The 25986-nt window shown below is 53.7% G+C and overlaps 8 protein-coding genes across 8 annotated transcripts; 5 read left to right on the plus strand and 3 right to left on the minus strand.

Moving 5' to 3' along the window:
* Window positions 1-443: 443 nt before the first annotated feature.
* J4E78_000366 (uncharacterized protein) lies at window positions 444-1748 on the minus strand (the record flags this gene model as incomplete). The annotated part of the gene is made up of 1 exon (XM_049361030.1): window positions 444-1748. One exon carries the CDS (start codon window positions 1746-1748, stop codon window positions 444-446), a length of 1305 nt encoding a protein of 434 aa, XP_049226313.1.
* Window positions 1749-6189: 4441 nt separating this feature from the next.
* J4E78_000367 (uncharacterized protein) lies at window positions 6190-7187 on the plus strand (the record flags this gene model as incomplete). The annotated part of the gene is made up of 2 exons (XM_049361031.1): window positions 6190-6548; window positions 6611-7187. 2 exons carry the CDS (start codon window positions 6190-6192, stop codon window positions 7185-7187), a joined length of 936 nt encoding a protein of 311 aa, XP_049226314.1.
* Window positions 7188-7660: 473 nt separating this feature from the next.
* Window positions 7661-8719, plus strand: J4E78_000368 (uncharacterized protein; the record flags this gene model as incomplete). The annotated part of the gene is made up of 2 exons (XM_049361032.1): window positions 7661-8533; window positions 8597-8719. The coding sequence occupies 2 exons, from the start codon at window positions 7661-7663 to the stop codon at window positions 8717-8719; spliced, it is 996 nt and encodes a 331-aa protein (XP_049226315.1).
* A 550-nt stretch (window positions 8720-9269) lies between these two features.
* J4E78_000369 (uncharacterized protein) lies at window positions 9270-10363 on the plus strand (the record flags this gene model as incomplete). The annotated part of the gene is made up of 3 exons (XM_049361033.1): window positions 9270-9308; window positions 9374-10072; window positions 10124-10363. 3 exons carry the CDS (start codon window positions 9270-9272, stop codon window positions 10361-10363), a joined length of 978 nt encoding a protein of 325 aa, XP_049226316.1.
* A 431-nt stretch (window positions 10364-10794) lies between these two features.
* J4E78_000370 (uncharacterized protein) lies at window positions 10795-11719 on the plus strand (the record flags this gene model as incomplete). Its single annotated transcript, XM_049361034.1, has 3 exons — window positions 10795-10811; window positions 11019-11323; window positions 11448-11719. 3 exons carry the CDS (start codon window positions 10795-10797, stop codon window positions 11717-11719), a joined length of 594 nt encoding a protein of 197 aa, XP_049226317.1.
* Window positions 11720-12361: 642 nt separating this feature from the next.
* Window positions 12362-15591, minus strand: J4E78_000371 (uncharacterized protein; the record flags this gene model as incomplete). The annotated part of the gene is made up of 3 exons (XM_049361035.1): window positions 12362-12561; window positions 12662-12914; window positions 12958-15591. The coding sequence occupies 3 exons, from the start codon at window positions 15589-15591 to the stop codon at window positions 12362-12364; spliced, it is 3087 nt and encodes a 1028-aa protein (XP_049226318.1).
* A 316-nt stretch (window positions 15592-15907) lies between these two features.
* On the plus strand, window positions 15908-23260 carry J4E78_000372 (uncharacterized protein; the record flags this gene model as incomplete). Its single annotated transcript, XM_049361036.1, has 3 exons — window positions 15908-16653; window positions 16700-22697; window positions 22757-23260. 3 exons carry the CDS (start codon window positions 15908-15910, stop codon window positions 23258-23260), a joined length of 7248 nt encoding a protein of 2415 aa, XP_049226319.1.
* A 799-nt stretch (window positions 23261-24059) lies between these two features.
* Window positions 24060-24914, minus strand: CBR1 (NADH-cytochrome b5 reductase; the record flags this gene model as incomplete). The annotated part of the gene is made up of 1 exon (XM_049361037.1): window positions 24060-24914. One exon carries the CDS (start codon window positions 24912-24914, stop codon window positions 24060-24062), a length of 855 nt encoding a protein of 284 aa, XP_049226320.1.
* Between the last annotated feature and the right edge of the window lie 1072 nt (window positions 24915-25986).

Here is a 25986-nt window from a genome sequence, read left to right on the forward strand (position 1 = left end):
TGTGGGGGCGAAAGAGCGAGATTGAACTCCAGCCCTTGCACCTTCTGTATTGGCAACCAGCTGTTCGGGATCCACATGACAACACCGATCGCTTACTATTGGCAAGCACCATGAAGATGTTATCTTAATATTGCGCTGTTATTCTTGCGACTACATGGGGATTGTTTCTGGTAATCCCGGTGAGAATTGGTGCAACCACCTGGCCAATCGCGTTTAGAGTATGTGTACACAATACAGGACCAATCCGCGCAGCACCAAATGCGCCTTCCCAAGCACCTTCCCTGATGACGGAATGAATAGAGTGTGCCTTTGACTCAGTCTGCGGCCTGGTCTAGTTCTGGCTGGTCATTGAGTTCCTGATAACAGAGCTGACCTTCCCGCCTCAATGCCACCCGTCATCGCCAATGACTCCCAGAAACCGACAACCATCGCTCACACGGATCTCAGACATCTCTAACCGTAACCCTAAGATTAGGACCAATCTCTCTTCTCACAACATAAAACCCACTGTCTTCCCTCCTTTCCGTGGTGTACTGATGCTGTTTACTCCTCTGCCACCACTTCCTCTTAGCAGCTCGCGAGCACTTTGCCTTGATACAACTAATCCACTTGGAGCATTTGCAGAGTGAAACTTTGTACCATGCACATTTTCCGCCACTTCCAGTCCCCTCCGCTCCTGCATGTGTAGCGTTCTTCTTGTCACTAGCAACACCCTCGGCTGCGGGCACACCTCGCGGCTGTAGAGCTGGCGGCTGCCGCTTCGTTCGTCTGTCTCTCTGGCCCCACTTTGTCCGCCGTTGGACTCCTTCGAGCAAGGACCCGGGGACGAGGTATGTTGATGGATCGGGAGGGTAGGGGTTGACGAGACCGTAGGGTGTGCTGAAGGGTGTAGGTGTGATGGGTTGGAGGTAGGAGAATTTAGTTTCGGAGCGGAGTTCTGGGGTTGGCGCGACGGTGCAGTGGCTTCGTGTACGCCTGAGGTCGGGTGAAGAGTTTGATGCTGGATCATGTTTTACAGGCGCTCTGTGGTATGGATTGGGATAGTCTGTGGGGCTGGGACGGTGGTGGAGGTTTGTGGGGGAAGATCCCGCTTCATGCTTGACTTTGCTCGCTCCTGTCGGAATGTAGTATCCCTTTTCTCGTTCCTCTTCTATCTTGACTTTGGAGGCTGGGTGTGACGCATCGAAGTCACGGAAAGTCTCGACAGCGAACCTCTTGTAGCTCGAGCTAACCGACGGACCTGAAGTTTGGCTGCGAAGTGACAGTACGTCCCTATGTACTAAGGAAACATCGCTCTCCTTCTTGACTACTGTAGATCGGTAGAACTGTTCAGCCAAGGGGGTCGGTACACGGAGTGGCGATTTGGACCATGCTGTTGTGAAGGATGGGTAGTGTGGTGGTGTTTCGAGATCGGCTTTATCTTCGACCTTGATGTGAACTGTATGATGACGAGAGGAAGGTCCTCCGGGCTTGACTACTTTCGCTTCTTCCCTGTAGTCTCGACGTCGGGATGCTGGCGAGGTTGGGTATACCGTGTTATCGGGACTCTCGGGCTCAACTTTTACTCGTGGGCGAGTCTCTTGCTTTCTTCCCACTACTGCTATAGTGCTTTCAGTTCCAAGCGCGCTGAATCGGCCAGGTATTTGTATGATTTCGGGAGTCTTCGGTGTCACAAGATTTCTGCTGTGTGTACGAAGATCCCGTCCTGAAGAGTTTCGCCTGGATTCGGTGACCTTGGGGAGGACCATTGTATGCCAGGGCTATCTTGCTTGATAAGGTTTCGATAGTATAGTAGATGATTGCGACGCAGAATTCGTTCCCTGTCCTCGCAATCTTCGACGATGTTGCTGAATAATTGAATGCAGGTAGGCGTTCAGGACAGTTTTTAGAGAATCGAAATGCTTGGTGAGTGAGTAAAGATAGAGCCCGGTGATGTGCCATCGGTTGCCGACGATGGAACAACGTGATCGGGGAGGGGCCTGGACGCGGTAGATGCTGTGAGGTCTGCAGGGCAATTACGAATTTCGCTGGTCGTCTACTCAGTGTGGCATGTCATGTGTGGGCGTACCCGAGGAAAGGGTTCTTGGTGGACCCGTACGCCCAAGATTCAATCGACCACCTGTTCTTCGCGGATAAAGACACGTAAGCTGTTTTGGTAATGATTTGATGTAAGCATGCCCAAATGGAAATGTAATGAAGACGTCGGACCAGCGCAAAGAAGACGATCTTGACGGAGTTATGGCATTGTCTGTCGAATGTAAGATCGAAAAACCTGCGTCAGCTGACCACCCATTGACATTGACACTGGCTCAAATGCGCCTCTTCCCGTTGCTCTCGATGCCTAATACGTCCCGTACGTTGCGATGTGGAAACTGGAACATTACCCTTGGAATTGTCCAAACGCAACATCACCTCCTCCGAAAGTGGAGCAAGGGTACCGTCCGATTTCATGGTCATTTTCGAACAATAAGGGGTCTTTCCAATTGGCGTCCACTCCTCGACCAACTCAACGGCGTAGGGGAAATCCGGCAGCGTAGTGGAATTATCCACATCGACCGTGCCTGATGCAGTGTTGGTAGCGCTGGCAGTTGTAGCTCTGGTAGGGTAGATGTAGCCCTCAACAGTGGTCTCATTGAAGATGCACTGCCACAGACTATCCCCAGGTTGAAATGGAGTATTTGACGTCGAAGCATGCACTTGTGACTCTCCAGCCAGAGGTAGCTCATCCTCGCTAAGCAATACAATTTTGTCGTAGGTAGTGCGGAAGTGATAGGCAAAATCGTTTTCGTGCTCAGCACTGTTAAATGCCAGAAGCTCCAAAGGTGGAATGTTCGGTATGCGTTCGCCATGGCAGACAGTATCGTTACTTCCCGGTGGCCCCACCGCTATCATGATCGTGCTGTCGTTGCCCGCCAAAGCTGGAAGTATGCTTAGCTGAAAGGTTGTTTCAGACGCGCATTGCCACGCATTTATCTGATCCTTGCTTGCCAGACATGCCATACTCTGTTGCTGCGGAAGCTCAACAGGCAACGCAAAGATCCCACGTCGGAGGCCGTTGGTGATGTTGGTACTTGGAGGGCCATTGCTAGCAACGTGTGCTTTCGCATCCTCATCGCTGTAGACTATATGTTAATGGTAACCTTATAATTTGACTCCGTACATCTTACCTGGTTGAAGATCGATCTTTGACAGCAAGGAGACTCAGCCCAATCGCAAGGAGCATCAGAAATTGTAAACTCAGCAAAGTTAAAATACGTTGCCGTTGAGACATTCGCTGCCATATACATCTCGGGAGGCTGGGCAGAGGCTTGTTGAAATTATCGACTTCCTCCCATGACGGCACGAAGACTTCTTTCTCTTCTTGATCTGGGCTGAGTATAGGAGCGGAGAGAATATTACTCCTTTCGAAAGGGACTGCCTCGATCCCATCCTCGATCTTTCTGATGAGGCAAGTCCCGGAGTGAATTCCAGATGTGTTCGTTGAGTCAGAGCCGCCGTAGTTGGCCGGGAAGGTGGTATAAATGCTAGGGAGTGGCTGAATGCTGCTGATTGACCGGTAAGGCAGCCGCATGAGTGCAGTCCAAAGTTATTTTCGAATAAATATTAATAAAGAATGTATTCCTGGCGTTGGATCTGGACCGGCCAGACACGCAGGGCTGCAGGAAGCGAATGAGAGAATAGAGAGTGAGTAAAAATAATGAGTGCCGCATACCAGAGTAGTTCCACATGAAGGGATATAAACAATTGCTCATGACCTGTTGAGTTCATGAGAAGTATGTGCCGTGCTTGCATATCGCTTTAGCTACGCCGTGCTCATACTAAGCTCGATATCCAATCGAACACCCACCACAACCAGGGTCTGCCTGTATCTCGGCTCGTTTTTGCTATCAGATCAAGGACAGATTGAGGAAGAGGCTGGAAGTATAATCGTTAGCAGCCTAGAGTATTGGCTCTGCGCTCTCCATATGCGATGGATTGTAGGTAGACTATACGATAGCCGCCCATCCTCATGCCGGTCCTCGGGACGGCCGTGGTGCCTGGAAGCCAAAGCGCGGACCGGACCGAATGCGAACAGCTGTCGCGAAGAATGGGATCAGGAAACGCGGTTTGACTTGTGCGCTTGCGCAAGCCGAGGCCACACATATAATTCTCGGCGTAAAGTATTGTTGGCAAGCTGTGCTCGAGACTGAGAGGTTCAAATGCATAAGTCGCGAGTAGAGACCTCCGTGTTGAATCGAACATGGTTGTTGGAGCAAGCAGCGCGAAAGGTTGTACCGTGTGTCAACGCGCGTGTTTGGTGTGTGACGACTAGCCGCCGCCCAGACGTGCCGCAGGTCGCATCACCGGTCGAAGACAGAGCGATCGAGTAGAGCTGTCGGCCTGTATCTCTGCCGTCTCGTTCTTTTACCGCCGAGTGTAGAATTGCAGCACGTGTGAAAGCTCATGCTTGGTCGGCCGCCTAGGTGATGGGTCCAGGGTATTGAGACGCGTCGTGGAAATGTGGGTGGTTGGTTGGGCTAGCTCCACCAGCTCTTCCGAGGCGGGCAGGATCGACCCGAAGCGCGTCAGGAACCCGACCAATACGTTCACGACCCTCCAAAGACACCCCATTAACTCCCGCTTCCTCTTGGTGAGGAACAAGACGCGCTTCGAATTGTGCAGTTGCGTTCCCGTTCCAAGAGTGCACTAATATCTACCCCGTTCTACTGTCTGTTCCCCGGTGAACGCAGAGGCCACCAAGTTTCGCAAGTATTGACATGTTTCGAAACAAGAAACAGTGCACCAGCGTCATCTCACCATTGTTTCGAAGACAGGCAATCTTCAGGATTTTATACTGAATTGTGCATATTTCCTACTTCGATAGAGCTGACCAACATGGCTCCCCTGGCGTCATCCGCTCTGTTTCCAAACATGCCAAGCTGAACGAGTAGGAGACTGAGCATCAAGATGCCGACATGCTTGCTGATGATCCCATGTTCTCTGCTAATATTAGACATCTGAGAGAGGTAGCGTGCCTGAAGTGGTTCAAGGCTGCGACAACTAAGCTGCAAAGGTGCTGAGCTCATCCACCCAGCCCGAATGTGTGCCACGATGACGGGAGGAAAAACTCAGCCCCAGATCTGAAGCGTATAATACTTGAGCATGAACCGTTGAGAAGTGCTTTTTCGTCCCTCTCCTCGTATTATACCCACTCCTACGCTCGGTCAATATGGAATTATTACAACCTTCTCCCCGCACAGCGCCCGCCTCTATGACATTGATGGCAAGACGACAAAAGATAAATTGGTTGCTGTTCGCATCGAGCGCTTTACTTTGTGCTCTATCCATCACCGTATTCGGATTGATCAGTTCTGTGGTGGCTTGGATACATGACCAGAAGCATCAGGTGCATGTTTATCATGTGAACTGGCCTGGAAATCCGACCCAAATCAATGTCGAACCCAAGAATGTGTGGACGGACCAAGGGCACGAGAGCAACGGCGCAGCAGTATATGGATTCTTCTTGGGCATTCTCGGCATGTGGACAGCATGGAGGATGAGGAAGACTGGACAGGTACGGTAACAATGTTCACGATGTTCTGAACAGGGTACTAAAATTGTGAATAGGGTCGAAAAAGTCTTAGCGCCCTTGCTATCCTGTCGTTGCTCGGAAGTGTATTCTGTTTGTCGGCTTTCATCTTCGTCTTCGTAGTGACATACCAGACGACAGGCCAGCACATCAAGGAACCTATCGCCTCCAACACAGTCGGAATCAACTACCCGTACATGAGATGGACGCCCGAGACGTGGTTCAAGGCCGTGCTAGATCTCCCTTTGGCTGACGGCGCGCAACACACCGAGATCAAAGTTAGGGTCGGATGCATGGTAGCCTGGCGGTGGATATTGCTTCCTCTCTTACTTGTATTTATCACGACCTTCTGCGTCGCAGCAATAACTTGGTCAAGGCGGCGGAGAGACGACATGCTGGTGCGGACCAGTTCAGGGCATTCTGTGGAGGAGAAGGGATCACGATGAGTGGCATGGCGGTACACATGACATTTAGCGAGTTGGCGAGGCAGCGAACCTCGGCGCGTGACAAAAAATGTCCCCACCAAGCTCCGACTCTCTTCCACCCGCAATACGAACACATACAAACACACGCACCTCTCTTCCCCCTCTCCCTCACCCTCCCCGACGAGAGCCTTCGCTATGGGCTGGCTCATCTACCTCGCCGCCATGCCGCCCGCGCTCATCATCGCCATGCGCCTGCTCTCGCTCGTGCTGCCCGCGAAGCCCGCCCAGCTGGTGTCGTACTACGCCTTCGCAATAAGCTCCATGCTCCTCATGCTCTGCTGCGCGCTGTACGGCACCCTCGTGGCTATACCTCTACGTCTCGTGGGCTATGGTGGACTGATCCAGTGGACGGTTGCGCGGGCGTTCAAATGGGTCATGTGGTTGTGCACCGGCGTAACATTCAGAGTGACGGGGAGCATGAAGAAAGAGGGCGGTCTCAGTGGAGAAGACGCCCTCAGGGACCGTCCCGCCATTTTTGTGGGCAACCACCAGACGTGGGTTCACCAGGTCCTTTGGCTATGCCAACTCTTGACTGCGGCGCTGACATTCCTTGCAGCGAACTCGACGTCCTCATGCTCGGCTGCATGTTCCCCAAATACACGTCCGTCACGGCCAAGAAGTCGCTGAAATACGTGCCCCTACTCGGCTGGTTCATGGCCCTCTCCAAGACCGTCTTCATAGACCGCGCAAACCGCACCTCCTCCCGCGCCGCATTTGATACTGCCGCACACACCATGAAGACAACACGCCAGAACGTTTTCATATTCCCCGAGGGCACGCGCTCCTACGCCTCGAAGCCTGAACTTCTGCCCTTCAAGAAAGGCGCCTTCCATCTTGCCGTACAAGCACAAGTCCCAATCGTGCCCGTCGTCGTTGGCAACTACTACCACGTTCTAGACGTAAAGGGCAAGAGATTTACGCCAGGCGTGGTGGATGTAACAGTCCTGCCGCCAATACAGACAACAGGAAAGGGACCAGAGCACGTCGATGAGCTGCTCAAGAAGACAAGAGATGCTATGATGGATGAGCTGATTCGGCTGAGCCACGTCTCAGGCACGGGCAATGGCGAGCCTCTTCCGCGTACTAGTGGGATCGACGGACAGGAGCGCAGTGAGCTGAGGAAACGGAATTAGGACTTCTGGCACATACGGCGTTAGGTGGCGCTTGGTATACATTGATATCCCAAATAAGACAGGTTCGATACTGTCTGGCTGGTTGGCATGTACATAATCGTAGTTTTAGTACAAAGATCATTTACTCAACATTTGTTCAGCCCAATGCAGCACTGCTGTCAAATATGTCATGGCTTTTTCGAGATTAGCAAATGGGCTTGAAATATGGTGTAGAACGACCCAGAATACGAGCTTCCGCGTAGTCTAAGAGGGTTGAAGCTCGGCAAACCTTCCCCGACTACGATAGTGCTCGGTGCTCGTTACCCCACAACTACCCCTCTCGTTACCCAATGAGGCAATCCCGTGCTGGTTAGACGCGTGAATGCTGAACAGCGTGTACCTAGGTCGCATATATAGCCATGTTGACGGCCATGAGAAAGATGTTTTCTCATTATTGACCATTCGAACGAGTTCAAGTGCGTGCTTGAAGCAAGATGGCAGCAAGACAACCAGGTTTAGTCAACGAGACGAATTCTGGAAATGCATTCAGTGTCAAAGGAAAAAGTGCCATAGTCACTGGTGCTGGGTCAGGTATAAACTTCTCTTTTGCAGCCTTACTTCTCAGCCACGGCTGCTCCGTCCTTATAGCCGATCTTTCGCTTCGCCCGGAAGCAGAGCAACTGGTCAAGGAATACGGCATACAAGAGCAAGGGAGACCACGCGCCGTCTTTCTCAAGACCAATGTCACGGATTGGCCGCAGCTGGAGCGCATGTTCGAAGTAGGAATACAGGAATTCGGAAAAGTCGACATTGTATGTCCAGGAGCAGGCGTCTACGATCCCCACTGGAGTAACTTCTGGCATCCTCCAGGCGTCGATGGCAGCGAGAGCAGAGACAAGGCGGACGGGGGACGATACGCAACTCTCGATATCAACGTAACACATCCCATTCGCACGACCCAGCTTGCTATATCGCATTTCCTCAATCCACCACCTGGTGTAGATAGAGTGAGTGCGCAGAATCCTAAGAGAGTTCTCATCATCTCTAGTATTGCAGGCCAAAACCCCAACCTCCACGCGCCGATATATACGGCGGCCAAGCACGGGATGAACGGGTTTGTCCGGTCGCTGGGTAGGCTCGAAGCGGAAATGAACATTCGCGTCAATGCCGTCGCTCCGGGCGTCATCAAAACACCACTGTGGACCGAGCATCCGGAGAAATTGGCGTTCGTTGATCAAACCAAGGATGCGTGGGCGACACCCGAAGAAGTGGCAGTCGCCATGTTGAGATGCTTGGAAGAAACCGATCTGGGTGGTGGCACGATCCTTGAGGTGGGTGCGAAACAGACCAGGCTAGTTGAGGCATACGTAAGTATTGATGGAAAACATCCACCCGAGTGTGTGACTGTGTGCTGATGATTGATGATGCAGAACGATCCGGGCCCGAGTGGAGCGGGCCATACTGTTAGCAATCTTGAAGAACAATACAAGGAGGTGTACGGATGGCTGAACCAAGACGGATGGGGCAAGACGACTGGCAAAGCAAAGTTGTGATATCCAGCTATCAACATGGAGAAGCCTGAAGTCGGCCTTTTGGCCGAAGCTGCCCTGGATATGTCCGCGGGAATTCACGATGATAAGCTAATAATAACATCGCGATAGTGTATAGCCGTGGGTTGTTGGTAGAACAAGCCTCCTCAATCGTATGACAGTGCATTACTCTGCTCCGAGTGCCGCCACGTGGGATCTGCTCAGGCATCGCGTCCAGCCACGTCCATGCCGAAGCGCGTCTTGATGGATGGGCCGGACGACAGTGCTCCGAGAGCGGCAAAATTTCTGATCGCTAGCGGTTACTCGAAAGGACCCTCACCGCTGACTGAGCTTGACTTCTGCCGCCATTGCCACCGGTGACGCTATTTTTCCATGGAGGGGCCGGAAGGTGAGGGGCGCTACGTATGAAAGGCCCCACCCATGCAGCTGGCCCAACAACACTTTTACATCACATCAGTCGATAACTTTCCTCACCTCTGCTACATATCAAGTGCTCTCACAAACACTTGCAACAAACCTTCAATCCCAATTCCATACACAGATACCCATCACAATGCCTAGCTCCCTCGAACAGCTCAAGGCCTCCGGCACCGTGAGTATTCACATGCGCAACACCAAGCCTGCGGAAGAATTATAGCTGACCGACTTTCCCTACAGACCGTTGTCGCCGACTCCGGTGACTTCGCTACCATCAAGAAGTACCAGCCCCAGGATGCCACCACCAACCCCTCGCTCATCCTCGCCGCGTCTAAGAAGCCCGAGTACGAGAAGCTGATCGACGCGGCCGTCGCATACGGCAAGAAGAACGGCACCGACCTTGAGAACCAGGTCGACACTACCCTTGACAACCTGCTGGTACAGTTTGGCAAGGAGATCCTCCAGATTGTCCCCGGCAAGGTCTCGACAGAAGTCGATGCGCGCTTCTCCTTCTCCACCGAGGAGTCAGTAGCCAAGGCCCTGCACATCATCGACCTCTACAAGGAGATCGGTATCGACAAGGAGCGCGTTCTCATCAAGCTCGCGTCCACATGGGAGGGAATCAAGGCTGCTGAGATCCTGCAATCCAAGCACGGAATCAACTGCAACTTGACCCTCATGTTCTCCCAGGTCCAGGCCATCGCGGCTGCCGAGGCCGGTGCTTTCCTCATCTCTCCCTTCGTCGGCCGTATTCTTGACTGGTACAAGGCCTCGACCAAGAAGGAGTACTCCAAGGAGGAGGACCCCGGTGTCAAGAGCGTCCAGCAAATCTTCAACTACTACAAGAAGCACGGCTACAAAACCATCGTCATGGGCGCATCTTTCCGCAGCGTCGGTGAGGTTACCGAGCTCGCTGGTTGCGACTACCTGACCATTGCTGTAAGTACTGCCCGCAGGCTCTATCCCTGCACATGTGACTAACGAATACAGCCCAACCTGCTCGAGGAGCTGTACAACTCACAAGACGACGTCCCCAAGAAGCTCATCGCCGAGGATGCCAGCAAGCTCGACATCGAGAAGAAGACCTACATCAACAACGAGGCTGAGTTCCGCTTCTACTTCAACGAGGACCAGATGGCCGTCGAGAAGCTCCGCGAGGGTATCTCGAAATTCGCCGCTGACGCCGTTACCCTGAAGGACATCCTCCGCAAGAAGATCCAAGCGGCATAGAGTGTGTAATCCGATGACGGAGACACACCAAGCATCTGAACACTCTTACGGCTTTCTTCGGTTTTGATACGAGACATGATGGGCTGGTTTCCAATAAATAGATAGTAAAATTGACATCAGATGTAAAACACCATCTTTCCGTCATCTCTGTGATATGCTGAAACCTTGAACGTCATGAAAGTGTAAGAAAACGATAGAAACCATGTTAAGTGATGGGCCCTCAGGGCTATTAATCATTCGTCGGATCTGGCCCGGCGTTAGAGACCGTTGCGTCACTACAGCCCCGCATTCGGCCGGTGGAGGCGGCTTCAAAGCTCACCTCTAGCCAGCTGTACATCTCCCTCCCATCTCCTCCCCAACAACGCCTCTTTCTGTCACAGATCCCAAAATACACAAGTAATACCACCAATACCCATCACATAACCGTCACAATGGTCAAAGCCGGTACGTATGTTTAGAGTAGCTTCACGAGCTTGCCCTCTTGCGGGAAGGTGGGGTCAGCTCCTTGCGTAAGATTGAGCAGATTATTTGCGACGACACGGTACTCAGGTGTATCGTAACGCTCGAAAAGGTCAATTGGACAGCTTTGGGACTCACAAGGAGTACCATGCTGTCAGTTGGTACCTGGGGCTTGTCGTTGGACTTCTCCAATCAGCTCGCCGGCTGCAAGACACCCTGATGGCCTTCCGCTACACTGCACGCGCATCAACGCGCTACAGAAGCTTGGATTGAAGCCTAGGGCCCTTGAGGAGATCAGATATGCTAACGCAAACGCTATAGTCGCCGTCCTCCGTGGAGACTCGAACGTCAAGGGAACCGTCACCTTTGAGCAGGCCGACGAGTCCGCCCCTACTACCATCTCATGGAACATCACTGGCCACGACGCCAATGCTGAGCGTGGCATGCACGTTCACGCTTTCGGCGACAACACGAACGGTTGCACGTCTGCTGGTCCTCACTGTGAGTACAGACCCACACCTACACCTATACCTACACCCCAACGACCCTGCACCGGATACGCAGGAACACCCACCCTGCAGATCTAGCCGCCGAGATGCATATCCATACTAACACCACCGTCCAGTCAACCCCCACAACAAGACGCACGGCGCGCCCGAAGACGACGAGCGCCACGTCGGTGACTTGGGTAACTTCAAGACCGATGGCCAGGGCAACGCTCAGGGCAGCACCACGGACAAGCTGATCAAGTTGATTGGCGCCGAGAGCGTCGTTGGCCGCACCATTGTCGTTCACGCTGGAACTGACGACCTCGGCAAGGGTGGACACGAGGAGTCAAAGAAGACTGGTAACGCTGGTCCTCGTCCTGCTTGCGGTGTTATTGGCATCTCCAACTAGAATGTTATGTGTCAAGAACGTAAACGATGGGGAAGGATTAGGGTAGCTTGACGAGAATCAATCGCTGTACCCTATTCCTCATTCAAGTGCATCATGCAAATGTGGCTATGGTGTTTTGACGGAAGGCTTATGCATTGGTGTGATTATGCAGATTTGACAGAAGAAATTTGCATTCGTGTTGCCTACGTAGACTGAGTCACTACCACGACCACCGCCCCAACCATATCCGCGCAGCTGCCACCCACCCGCTCTTCCGCCGAGATGACCGAATCTCAATTGTCCGAGCGCAGCAGCTGGCAGCAATACGTACCAGGTCAGGTTGCTAGTGGACGGGCTAGAGTGTGTCCTAGTCCCCCATGTTGCATCCAATAAAGATAGATGGTGGATCGAAGAAACGAAGACCCAAGCCGTGAACTCCACGCCAATGCAGAGAAAGGGTATCGATGCTTACAGTCGAGAGATAGAGAGTTGTTGATACGCCCCCAATGTCGCAACTTTTTTACCGATGAAGGGTACGCAAAGAGAAGCGGACTGCTGAGTGGATGTGATCAAGGTCAGTAGCAATGGAGGGAACGATGAATGAGAAGCCACCCTCGCTTGTTCTGAGGCAGGGCCTAGAACAGAGAGGGGAGCTAAGAAGGATTACAAGTTGACGACACGAGTATCGTCGTTGAGAAATTGACGGCGATACCTCGCTATCTCCACAGCGATGCCGTTGGGGTCTTTGATGTTTTTCTGACGAAGTTCCTTGAGCACGCCGCGGAGACCGTCATTCCAGCGCTGCTTTTCCTCGGAGGTCTTGCCTGGGTTCGCTGTGCCGAGCTGGACGAGCAGTTTGTCACCTATATGATTACAAGTCAGTTTCCGCGCAGAGGTATAGCCGTCATGAATGGAAAACAAAACACAACGGAAATCAAGACAAAAACGCCTCTCCCAACGCACCAGTAATAGCAACTTCCCTAAAGTGCTGATCGGGACATTCAGGGTCGTTGCATGCGCCGCCAGCTAGTTCGTACTGGCAAAGCGGCTTCTCTGGGTTGATCTGATGACTAAAAGTCAGGGACAGGAAGCCACCATTTATATCTTGAGCATAGTTGGGATGATAGCGATAGGACTTGAACATTCGCAGCGGGCTTTCGTACGGAGTAAACCTGGCTGGCTCGGGTTCTTCGTCCTGTTCGGTCACCTCAGGCACCTGGTCTGCATTAGCTAGGCCTCCGGTATGGTGGTTGACGTACAGGTCCGCCAGCGGCCGCCGAAGACGTTACCTCTGGTTGTAGCTCGGGCGCTAGATCATCAGCTATTCCAGCGTCTTGATGTAACGGGTTGTACGCTGAGATGGACTTCCTCATTTCCGGCTCTGGGGTAGACTCGTCGTCGGATTCGCTGTCGTCAGAGCTTTCATCAGATGATGTAGCAATGTCCATAGCGCCATCTCCCGCCTCAGCTTGAGCCGTGGGCTCATACTGATCTGCGGTGGATTCTTCGCCGACCTGGACATCCGGCATGTCTTCTTCGACGTCGGGTGGCTCGTAGGCCTCTTCTTCTTGCGGGGAGGCTTGCGAACTTTCGAGCGAATACTCGGGTTTGGTCTGCACCTCTACTTCTTCTTCCACGGGTACTTCGGGAATAACGACGGATTCTTCTGGCTCGTATTCCGGCTCGTACTCTTCCTCTTCTTCCTCGTCTTCGTCACCTTCGGAAACAGACATGTCGACTTCTCCTTCTTCTGACGGCGAGGGGGCAGTGATAGGTTGCTGAACCTCTTGGTCCACAGCAGCACTGGCGTTGGCCTTAGCTACGTCGATCGCATTTTGTGCACTCGCATCAGCTTTCGATGAATCACTTTGCGTGTTTTCGATCTGGTCTTGCTGAGCTGTCGAGACAAAGGCTGGCGCCGAAGGATTCAGGGTCCGAGTGCCATTGGTAGGTGAATCCTGTGGGCTAAAATGTATCCGTGATGCTGCTGGGTTAAGGGCGCCTTCTGCAGACATGACCTGTTCTGGCAACTCTGGGGGCTCATAACTCTCCTGCTCGGGCTGAACCGTATCCTGTCCAAGTCCAGGGAGTGCCATTGGTATTGAAGTTTGTTGGTTTGAAGCTGAAAGTGAAACCGGTGAAGTATCCTTGACTGCGGGTTGCGATACAGGCTGGGTTTGGTTGAGTGGGGAATTCGAGTCCGAAGACTGCTCGCCTTCGATTTCATCTTTCTTGGCTCGTAATTGCGCGTGAGACATGCCCTCTGTGTCGACACCCAGATCTTCCAGCTCCTTGGTCAGCTGCTCCTTGTCCCTTGCGATCCTCTCGTTCTGCGCCGTTAGCTGCTCCAATTCCTTGGTCAGCTGAGCCATCCTACTCGCGTTACTCGCAATCTCGGCATCCAAAGTGGGCAGCTTAGACTGGATCTCCGCCCGGCGAAGACGATTTGTGTCTTTGGAATGTGATGGGAATGATACAAACTGGGTCGTGGATGTGGGAAGCGTAGCTGGAGTGGAGGCTTGGAGAGATGGCACTGGTGTCGAAGTCTTTTGGCTCGCGGACGGTGATGTAGTGGCGCTGGCAGCTGCTGCCAACCTATCCCGCTCTCGCTTTTCAGCGAGCTTCTTCTTGAGGGTCTCGCGCATGGCCACCAACTGCTTCTCTTTGTCCACTAGCTCCTTCTCACGCGCGACCGTGTTGGGTGTTTCTGCGCCTGAGGTACCGACAGCAGCGGCCGATGGGGTTGCTGGCATCGCGCCGGAGTGGAAGTTGGGAAGAATGCCAGGAGCCTGGCGCGAATTCTGGCCTGCCTGAGGAGCGGGCTGATCGTCGTCAATGTCCATATCGCTGCCGTTGGACTCGTCTTCGCTAACATCTATGATCATTGAATCATCTTCCTGGTCAGCATGCGGAGACTGGCCCAGCGGCCTTGTGTGAGGAGTAGAAGAGTTTGGTAGAGATGCTGGCTGAGGTGCAGCCGGAGCAGGTGTATTCGATGTTGAAGACGCGCCCATGAAAAGACCTGGAATGGCAGAGAAGGATGGGGTGTAGGCGGCACTCGTGGGTGTATGCGAGCCGGGCGTGACTGGCGGCTTCTGTCTCGCCTTGATAGCTTCCAAGCGCTGCTTAATCAACTCGGTATTGCGCGCCCTCTGCTCGTCTGTCACAGGCGGCTTAGCAGCCGGCGGGGTCGCAGGCTGGGGCGTCTTGGTGACTGGCGCAGGCGTGGTGGGTTTGGCGGCGGCGGCCTGTTTCGCAGCCTTCGCAGCCTGGAGACGTGCTATGTAGTCCTGACGATGACCCGGAGTGCTTGGCGACGCGACAGACTTGGGCGCATCTTGCGCGACGGGAGTCACTGGCTGGACGGCGGGCGCCTTGGAGACGGCATCGTTGAGCTTGGGTGGCAGGATGGGCGCAGGCTCCGACGGCAGGTTTGCGCTCTGGTACAGGCCCCTCAGCAGCTCGGGGTCTAGCTGCTCATTGGCGAGGGCTTTGTAAGAAACGTTGTTGCTGTGCAGAAGCTTGATGAACTGCTTGGCCGCGTCGCGATCCTGCTGTAGCTTGTCCATGAGCGACGGCGAACTGTCGCCTTCACTCAGCTCGCCATCTTCGCGGTCGCTGTCCGTGACTTCCTGCACGCGCTCGGGCAGTGGAGGCTGGGGAGGCAGCGACGGTGGGGGAAAGGCCATGTTGGGGAAGGGCGGCGGCGGCGGGAGGTTTGGGGCACCTGGAGGGAAGGAGCCACTCTGGAAGAGCGCCCAAAGATTGGCATCGGGCGGAGGAAAGGCAGGGAACGGGGGCTGCTGGCCGTTCTGCGCATACGGGGCGAGGTTGATGCCCGGGATGCCCGGCAGCTGCTGCATGGGCGGGGGATGCGCGTAGTTGTTTGCCATGACGCGCGGTGATGGAGGAGCGTGGGCAGTTCGTGAGATATTGTGCATCGCGACAGTATCGAGAAATGTCCGTGCACGCTCCACCCAATCACGACCCCGGCTGTTGCTAGGGGCCCCAGCGGCTGTCATTGTTTACAACAACTTTACGTGCAGCGTCTGTACCAGCAAAGCCTCCCTAGGGTTCCTTTTGCATGTCTGCACCCGCGTCCCCGCATACCACTGTACATACTGGGGCAATGTCAATCAACTAAGCCCAAATGACCCCTTCGGATACGACGACGACTGCACCACGACAACACCACCACCACTCACCACCATGAGCGCGAACGGGCCCGCGCCGAATGGCCGACCCTTCGCCCGCAACTCGCGCGGCACTCCCTTTGCCAGGAACTCGGTCTCCTCGCCGCTCCACGAGGCCGACGACTCCCCCATGGGCCACCTGCGCAACCGCTCCCTCACCAACCTCACCAGCCCGCCGCTGGGCCGCAGTGACTCGGCACGCCTGCGCTCCAACTCGAACCGCAACAGCACGCCCGTCGGCACCTTTGCCCCGCAGTTCATCTCCGAGGACGACGACGCTGCTCCGCGCCTGGGTGGCATCGTGGAAGGCGAGAACGACTTCTCCGGCAAGCGCTATGTCTGGCTTAGAGATCCTGTCACGGCCTTCGTCCGCGGGTGGGTCGTCGAGGACCTGCCGGGCGGACGCATCCTCGTTCAATGCGACAATGGCACACAGCAGGATGTCGACGCCGACGCCATCGACAAGGTCAATCCGGCCAAGTTCGACAAGGCCGACGACATGGCGGAACTCACCCATCTGAACGAGCCCTCGGTCATCCACAACCTCCACATGCGATACCAGGCTGACCTGATATACACCTACTCCGGACTGTTTCTCGTCACCGTGAACCCCTACTGCCCGCTGCCCATCTACTCGCGGGAGTACATCAACATGTACCGGGGGCGGAGTAGGGAGGAGACCAAGCCGCATATCTTCGCCATGGCTGATCATGCCTTCCGGAATCTCATAGAGGAAGGCACCAACCAGAGTATTCTCGTGACGTGAGTTAGCCCAACATCTATACCAGCCGTAACTGACCCTCTATAGCGGAGAATCCGGTGCTGGTAAGACGGAGAACACCAAGAAGGTCATCCAGTATCTAGCCGCTGTCGCCAACTCGGAAACCCCACGGGCAAAGTCAGGAGGCCGCCACCTCTCCAACCTATCCGAGCAGATATTACGAGCCAACCCCATTCTCGAAGCCTTCGGTAACGCGCAAACGGTGCGAAATAACAACTCGTCTCGTTTCGGAAAGTTTATCAGGATCGAATTCTCCCGCACCGGACACATCGCTGGCGCGTACATAGACTGGTATCTGTTGGAGAAGTCAAGAGTCGTGCGCCTCAACTCAAACGAGCGCAACTACCACGTCTTCTATCAGCTGCTGCGCGGCGCACAGAGCCAGATGAAGCAGGAATTCTTCTTGGACAACAAAGACACAGACGACTTTGAGTATACAAGGCATGGCAACGACGTAATTTCCGGTGTGGATGACCGAGATGAGTGGAATGGCTTGATCGAAGCTTTCCATGTCATGGGCTTTACCGACAAGGAGCAATCGGCCATCTTGAAGACGGTCGCTGCAGTCCTGCATCTTGGCAACATCCGGGCCGTCAAGGAGAGTCGGCGGGCAGACCAGGCTACACTGAATCTTGCAGCTGAGCAGCAAGCCCAGATAGTCGCCCAATTACTCGGCATCTCCGCTGATGACTTCATCAAAGCCCTTTTGCATCCTCGCGTCAAGGCCGGCAGAGAGTGGGTTGAAAAAGTTCAGACACCCGAACAAGTCAATCTTTCCATCGATGCCCTCGCAAAGGGTATCTACGAGCGTGGCTTCGGTGATCTTGTCGACCGTATCAATCGCCAGCTCGACCAGACCGGCGGTGGTGGAGATGACTCACATTTCATCGGCGTGCTGGATATCGCCGGTTTCGAAATCTTTGACGAGAACAGTTTTGAACAACTCTGTATCAACTACACTAATGAGAAGCTACAACAATTCTTCAACCACCACATGTTTGTTCTGGAACAAGAAGAATACGCACGCGAGCAGATAGAATGGAAATTCATCGACTTTGGCCGCGATCTTCAGCCGACAATTGACCTGATCGAGCTACCAAACCCCATTGGTATCTTCTCCTGCCTGGACGAGGACAGTGTTATGCCCAAAGCCACCGACAAGAGCTTCACAGAGAAGCTGCATTCATTATGGGACCGCAAGAGCACCAAGTACAAGCGATCGCTCCTTACTCAAGGTTTCGTCCTCACCCACTACGCTGCCGAAGTAGAGTATTCGACGGAGAACTGGTTGGAAAAGAACAAGGATCCGCTGAACGACAACGTCACTCGCCTCCTGGCTGGCTCCGCTGACAAGCAGATCGCCAATCTCTTTGTTGACTGTGCTGATGCGGACGATGGCATGGGCGGAGCACGCAGCCGCGTCAAGAAGGGCCTCTTCCGTACTGTCGCTCAACGCCACAAAGAGCAATTGGCGACGCTCATGACTCAGCTCCACTCCACCCACCCCCATTTCGTCCGATGTATTCTTCCAAATCACAAGAAGCGACCAAAGCAATTCAGCGCACCTCTTGTCCTTGACCAGTTGCGTTGCAATGGTGTTCTGGAAGGTATACGTATCGCGCGTACTGGTTTCCCCAACCGACTTCCTTTCGTGGAATTCCGTCAGAGATACGAGGTACTCTGCAGAGATCTCCCCAGGGGCTATCTCGAAGGGCAGGTCGCGGCCAACATGATTCTCGAAAAGATCAACCTTGACAGGTCATTGTACCGTGTCGGAATCACAAAGGTCTTCTTCAGGGCTGGTGTCCTTGCCGAACTCGAAGATCAACGCGATGCGCTTATCCGCGATATTATGATTCGTTTCCAGTCCGCAGCTCGTGGATTTGTGCAACGTCGCCTAGCTCACAAACGTCTCTATCGAGCCGAGGCCACTCGGATCATTCAGCGCAACTTCCAGGTCTACCTTGACATGCAGTCGAACCCATGGTGGAGGCTCTTCGCGCGGATGAGGCCTATGCTTGGTGCGACACGTCAAGCAGCAGAGGTCAAGAAGCGCGACGAGATGATCCACCAGCTCGAGGAAAAGATGCAACAAGAAGCTGCTGAAAGACAGCGGGTCGAGGACGAGCGAAGGCGCGCAGAAATGGATATCCAACGTATCCAGAAGACGCTTGAGAGCGAACGTGCGCTTGCCTTGGACAAGGAAGAAATCTTCAAGCGTCTTCAGCTCCGCGAGACTGAGCTTTCCGAAAAGCTGGCTGGTGCTATCGAAGATCAGGATCAACTCGAAGACCAGCTAGACGATCTCATGGAAGCGAAGAGGAGGACTGAGGAGGAGGTCGAACATCTTCGCAAAGAGTTGGAACAAGCAGGCCAAATCATCAGCAAGCTCGAGGGCGAAACGCAGGAGCTAGAGGAGCAGAACGCGCGTCTGGATCAGCAGCTAAAAGAGCTTGAGGTCAAACAATCTCAAAGAAGCCAGGCTGAGGAGACGATGAACCAGGAAATCAAGATGCTCAAGAGCCACCTGTCATTGAAGGAGCGAAAGCTCGAGGACCTCGAACATAAACTTCTCAAGACAGACCAGGACCTCGACATTAAGTTGGCAGCTTCACAGAAGGAGGTACAGGCCGGCAAGAACCAGATCAAAGAACTCCTCGATGAGAATCGGCAAATCCGTAATCAAATGGCGGATCTGTCATCGACATCGACTAGCTACGAAGATCTGATCAGACGTAAGGAAAGCGAGCTCGCGATCCTGAAGACCGACCTCAAGAACTACGAGAACGACCGCCGATTGTTTGACGATGAAAAGCGAACCCTGGCTTCCAAGCATGACGATCTCCAAAGCCGCCTCCGTGACGCAAAGGCGGAGCTGGATGCTGTACGCTCCCAAAAGCAACAGCTCGAACGTGAAGCCGCAGACGCGAAACGTTTACTTGAGGAGAAACTGTCCGAGGACGCTGAGTACAGTGAAAGTCGGAAGCTGTTGGAAGAGCAGACAGAAGCCCTCAAGGCTGAGCTCTTTGCTGTCCAAAAGGAGCTCAGTCGGGAGAGACAATCACGCGACGATGTTGAGATGCTTGGAGAGCACAAGTACGACACGCTCAAGCGCGACTACGATGCGTTGAACGAATCCAAGATCACTATTGAGAAGGAGATGTACGCCCAGCAGGACGTTCTTCGACGAGCTACGGAAACTCGCACAGCACACGAGAACGAGCGGAAAGAGTACCAGAACGAACTCCGCAGCCTTCGCGAGAAATACCTTAAGCTGGAAGAGCAGAAGTTGGATGCCGATGCTCAGGCAGAACGTGCGCAATCAAGGCTGGCTTCCGAACGGCAAGCCATCCAGCAACGCGAGCTGGAAGAAAAAGATCAACAGCTTGACCAAATCGAGGCAGAGCGTGACGACTTGGCCGAACAGGTTCATAACTTGACGCAGATGCTCGCCGACTCAGACTCGTTCAAGGAGCGCAACGACCAGCAAAAGGAGCGTCTCGAACGCGAGATAGTCACCATTAAGGGGAGACTTACAGCATCTGAGAACGACAATCGTGCACTCCTCAACAAACTTCAACAAAAGAACTTAGACATTGCGCGATCAAACTCGCGAGCTGGTGACACTCATCGTGTGAAGATCACCCAGTTGACTCACGAGAAGTCCAAGGCTGAGGAAGACAACAAGCGCCTCTATCGTCAGCTCGAAGACGCACAGCTCACGATCGCATCTTTGGAGAAGCAGAAAGAGAAGTTGTCGCTCAGCCTTGAGGACCTCAATCACGAGCTTGCAAGAGAGCATAAGACAAGTCGTAACGCAGAGCAGGCCTCCTCTACCATCAACCTACAACTCGCAGATGTCAACCGCAAGCTCGAGACTGAACGCCAGCTACGTACACAAGCTCAAGCCAACACAAAGGCGGTTCAATCATCGCTTGACAACACCAATCAGGAATTGGAGGAATGCCATCGACAGCTTATGCTTCTTCGCAAGGTCTTTGATCCGGACTCGGCCGATGTTGCAATCACTTACGATGCTGCGAAGCCCGACATTGTTAGAACGGTGGACATTGCCGAGCGCCTGGAGGCTGCGAACCAAGCTTTGCGCGTAGCATCAGAGCGATACTCGCGTGCTGAGGCTCAGCTTGACGAGCTCCGAGAAAGGCACGAGGGCGAGCTTCATGACATGGATGCACGCCATGCCAACTCGAAGCGTGCTCTGCTAGAGGAGATGAACAGCAGCCAAGTCAATCAAACCAATGCTCGTCAAACGCCTACACACAACCGCAAAGACAGCGAGAACAAGCGGCCATTCTCCATCACGAACACACCCACCAACCAGCGACACATCAGCAATGCTACGCACGACTCCGCACGTTCTGACCGAACTGTTGACACAGTCGCGTTCAACAATCGCATGGACATGGCTGCCGAGCTTGAGATGGTGCAGAACCAGCTGCAGATGTCGGAAATGCAGAACAAACACCTTCAAGAACAGCTTGGACGCTCGCCTGAGCGCAACGGCTGGCAGGATGATAGTCCCTCTGTTCGAAGGGTGCAGAAATTGGAGCGTGAGAACTACCGTCTCCATGACATGCTTGACGACTCTGCTACCAAGGTTTCTGCCCTTGAGCATAGCCTTCGTTCCGGTCAACTCTCCTACCAGGAAGTCCAGACGAAGTCTCACGAACAGCTGTTCGATCTCTTGACATCTCAAGAGCAATCGCGTAAATCGATTGTGCAGGCTCACAACACCGCCATCAATGAACTTGCCGACGCCAAGACGGCCTTTGACGACATCAAGCAGGTCAAGCTCTCATTAGAGTCTGAGCTCCGCGAGATGCAAGCTGAGCTCGAAGATCTCACTAACGAGCGAGAGGAAGAGCACGCCAACCATAACCAGCTTCTCCAAGAATTTGCTGATCTCCAGATCCGACTGGACAACGAGACATCGACATTGGTCGATGTACAGTCAAGCTTGAACTTGTACAAGAGCAGGGCCGACGAGTACTTCAGCAAGTTGGAACAAGCGGAGATTGCCGTATTGAGAGCATCTCGTGCTGAGCAATTCGCCAAGACTCAAGCGCGGGAAGCCGAGGAAACTTGCGCAACGATCATGGCTGAGCGGAAGGAGATGGACGGTATGGTTGAGGACTTGCAGCGAACGGTTCAACGGTACGACGAACGTGTTGAAGACCTCTCGACCGACCTACAGACAGCTCTGCAAGCCAAGAAACGACTACAGAACGAGCTCGAAGATTACAGAAGTCAGCACGCTCATGACGTCGAGGACAGCGAAACCTCGCTTGAGCAGACACGCAAGAAGTACCAGTCTGAGCTGGCATCCCTTACCCAGGAAATCGACCAGGAGCGCGAGAACGTAATCCACGTTCGCGAAGAGAATGGCCGACTACGGGAAGAGATCGAGGAGCTGAGGAACAAATGGGACGACGAGCTGCTTAACTCATCGACCTGGGCAAAGGAGAAGAGCCGTCTTGAGATGACTCTGCAAACCATCTCCAACTCGCGCGACGAAGCCGCCAACGCGCATAACGAAGCGCAATCCAAGATCGTCAGCCTGCTATCACAGGTCCGGAATTTGCGCACCAACGTCGATGACCTTGCAGCCGAGCGCGATTCTGCTATCGAAGAAAAGAAGCGTCTCGAATCGCGTCTGCAAGAAGCTGCTGATACGCTCGATGAACTCTCTCGCTCAGAGTCTCCAGCTATGCGCAATGCAGCTGCTTACGATCGTGACTTGTTGGAGCTCAAGTCCGGCTTGGCACAACAGGAGGACATCACTGCTGCCGCGGTGGGCAAGATGCGCCGCGCAGAGGCCCTTGCCCAAGAGCTGCAAAAGGATATCGTAGCTGAACGGGAAGCCAATGTGAAGCTTCACAAGGACAAGGCGGCTGTCGAGAAGGGTCTGAAGGACCTGCAACTTCGCTTGGTCGATCTCGAGACGAAGGGCTACAGCGGCTCAGCTGGCAAGGACGTCCGCTTCCTCCATGGACGCATTCAAGAGGTATGTTGACTCAGATCACACTAACCCACATTATCGATTGATGCTAACTCATCCATTAGCTCGAAAAAGCGCTCGAAGACAGTGAATCCACTCGTCTCTCCGAATCGCGTAGCGTCCGCAACGTGGACCGTACGGTAAAGGACCTACAGACACAGATCGAGCGCCGCGACAAGCAAAACGCGTCTGTCATGGACGACCTCAACAAGTCGCGCGACAAGATTTCCGGCCTCCTGGCCACCATCGATGACCTCCAGTCCTCCGACTCGACAAACCAACTCGCCGCTAAGCGCGCCGAGCGCGAACTTCGCGAAGAACGAGAGAAGACCCTGCGTCTCGAGCGCGAACTTGAAGGCTGGAAGAATCTCCGCGTTGAACGTCGTAGCGCCCTCGGCGTCCCCGCAGCGCCAGCAAGTGAAGCTGGCGACACGCGCTCACGACGAGGCAGCTCTATCGGCCTCCTAATGGGCGAAATGGGCGAAGTTTCTGCAGCCGACAAAGGAAAGTACGGCGGCAGTCTACGCTCCAATCTCCGTCGTGTCAGCGGTCAGAAGGGTTTTTTGTAGTAGATGGGGTCTCTGAGGGGAGGGGAGCATGGAGATCCCGGTATCCTATCATGAAGCTGAGCCCGCCGTTGGAAGAAGAAGAGGGCTTTGCAACGAGAGTTGTTGATGACGCAGTCAGGAACTATCAGTGGCGGCGCGCTGCTGCTGTTGCCCCTGCTGCTCCTGTTACGCAAGTGGTGGAGTTGGACGAGAAGGAGTATAATACCCTGGCAAAGGTTCTGGGGAATGATACACCAGGTGGTTCCCCACTTGAGGGTGATCAAATGGATGTAGAGATTACGGATGATGAGGACGAGGCTACACCCGGTGACGATGGGGATAGCGCTGTCGGCGGTATCGGCGCTGCGGGTACTGGTACTATCAAGAGGAAGAGGACGGTTCGTGTTGTAATCAGGTCGAGGGCGTTTATTTAGGCGGCTGCTGGACTGTTGTGTTACGCTGCGCTACGAGCTCTGAATACCCTGGGTCCGGTTGGCATTCGCATGGTTTTGTTGTTTTCCGCATGGCGTTTCGCGTTAGCATCATGATATCTTTTTGGACGTCGACGATGAGCGCTTTGAGTGTTTTACATACATGTAATTATTTTGCGATTGTTCTTCTTCTACTTTGCTATAGTAGCCTTCCATTGAATGCCAGTCAGTGGATTTCTTTGATATAAACTGGCTTCAGAATAGCAACATGCACGCATAGAGTGATTCAGTGGTGTTGGGCTGGATGTCATGGTGTATTGCAATGGTATCAATTAGGCGAAGATGTCAATATCTAATTAATATATCTGGCGAGCCAACATCCCCAGCATCTAGAAGCAGAAGACTTGGTCCTCGAGCTTGCTGACTGGCTTTGCCTTGGCGTAACCCAGGCTCTCGGTTGCCTTCTTCATGGCCGCAACCATGGGCGGCGGCCCGCAAATGAGGATCTTAACATCGCTCGCAGGCGCGGGCAACTTCTCCTTGATCATATCGGCAGTAACGAAACCAGTGCCGCCGGTCCAGTTCTCGGGTGGGTTGTTCAGAACGTAGTGGACATTGAACTTGGGGTCCTTGGCCGCTAGCGCATCCAAGTCGTCCTTGAGCAGGATATCCTCGGGGTTGACGTTGGCGAAAATAAGGTCGACGGCGGTCTTGTCACCAGTAGAGCGTCCGCGCATGATGGCCTTCGCGATCTGGAGCATGGGCGTGATACCAGTGCCACCAGCGATCATACCGAAATGCCTAACCATGTTGGGTGTGTAGACCATAGCTCCCTTGGGGCCTTTGACCTTGATCGTGTCTCCAATGTTCAAGCTCGCGACGTGCTTGGAGATGTTTCCGGTGGGGTATGACTTGATGAGCAGGTCGACATGGCCCTTGTCTTCGTCGGATGTGATCGGTGTGTAGGAGCGGACGACTTCTTTGGGCTGGCCGGCGATGGTAGCGGCGAGGGAGATGTGCTGGCCGATGGGAAGGCCGAGGGTGTCGGTAGGACGCGGGAGGTCGAATCGGTAGATGGCGGTGTTGTGCGAGAGGACCGTCTTCTCCGAGAGCTTGAAGTCCTGGAATTCCGTCGGCTTCAACACCTTGCGGCTTCCACCGCTGCTGCTGCTGTACCAGAGGAAACCTCCTATGACAGCAGCAAAAGCTACCGCGATAGGTAGAAGCTCCATGAGTGATGGCATTGTCGGCTCACGAGGGGGGAAGGAGCAATTAAGTAAGGTAGGAAGCGGGGTGAGAGGATAAGGAAAGTGAAGAGGTGGGGAGAAGGAGAACTGACAGGGTCGCCGTGACTATTCCCCGACGACCTATCCCCCCGATTGGCTGCTGAGACGAGACTTGGCAGGGTTCAAGCGCATCATCGCATCGCATGCGCGCATTGGGGAATCGCACCCAGAATCTCTTCATTCCACCAGATGCCTACATCAATTGACCAACTTACGACAACACTTGACTGTTTGCACAGCCCCAGATTTTTACATCATAATCCTGGTTCGCATTGATGCGAGCTCAGGCGCCTTAGCACGTGATTACTGAACTTCACCCCTAAACCATCCTCTACTGGGAACGTGAAAGTCGGAAATAGGCTAATAGTGGGTAGGCCTAACAACACTACTACAACGCACCTAAAAAAAAGATCTATTTAGACAGAATTAATTCTTAGCCTCTATTATATATCTCTATTTTTGCTTAGAATTCTATTGCGTTGTTATAGTGCGTAGTAGAGGCAAGAAGTGTTGGTGTTCTTCCGACTTTCACGTTCCCAGTAGAGACCATCGCATTTCGCAGAGCTTCAACACTATGTGGCCAGAGAGAGGCCCATGACGCCCCAAAATTCCCCGGAACGCGTGCGTCGATGCTAGACAGACCTTACCGAAAGCGGAAACATTACTTCCAAACAGTGCGTTTGAGCGTACCAACTGCTAACTAAACCACGCGAGAGACATGGTACCTAGCTCGATGTCGGATGCGGGTGCTAGTTGTTCAGCGCATCCGACTTCGAGCTACCGACATGCTACATGTCAAAATAGATCACCAAGACCACGCAACGCCGACGCTAATGCTGATCAGCGAATCCCCAGTGGCTCTGTGTCTTCCGCTCCACAGACTCGGTGCAACAACGTTGAGGGTACAGCGACCGAAGCACGACTCGTGAACTAACGTGACATATGATCTACAAGGCAGACCCGTTCAACGTCGTTTCATCGTATTCATGGAGGTTTAATCTCTGTCATATTTCGGATGCATAGACATGTC

The sequence above is a fragment of the Alternaria triticimaculans genome (assembly GCF_023758025.1).
Source record: "Alternaria triticimaculans strain BMP 0046 chromosome Unknown scaffold_1, whole genome shotgun sequence".
Lineage (NCBI taxonomy): Eukaryota > Fungi > Ascomycota > Dothideomycetes > Pleosporales > Pleosporaceae > Alternaria > Alternaria triticimaculans.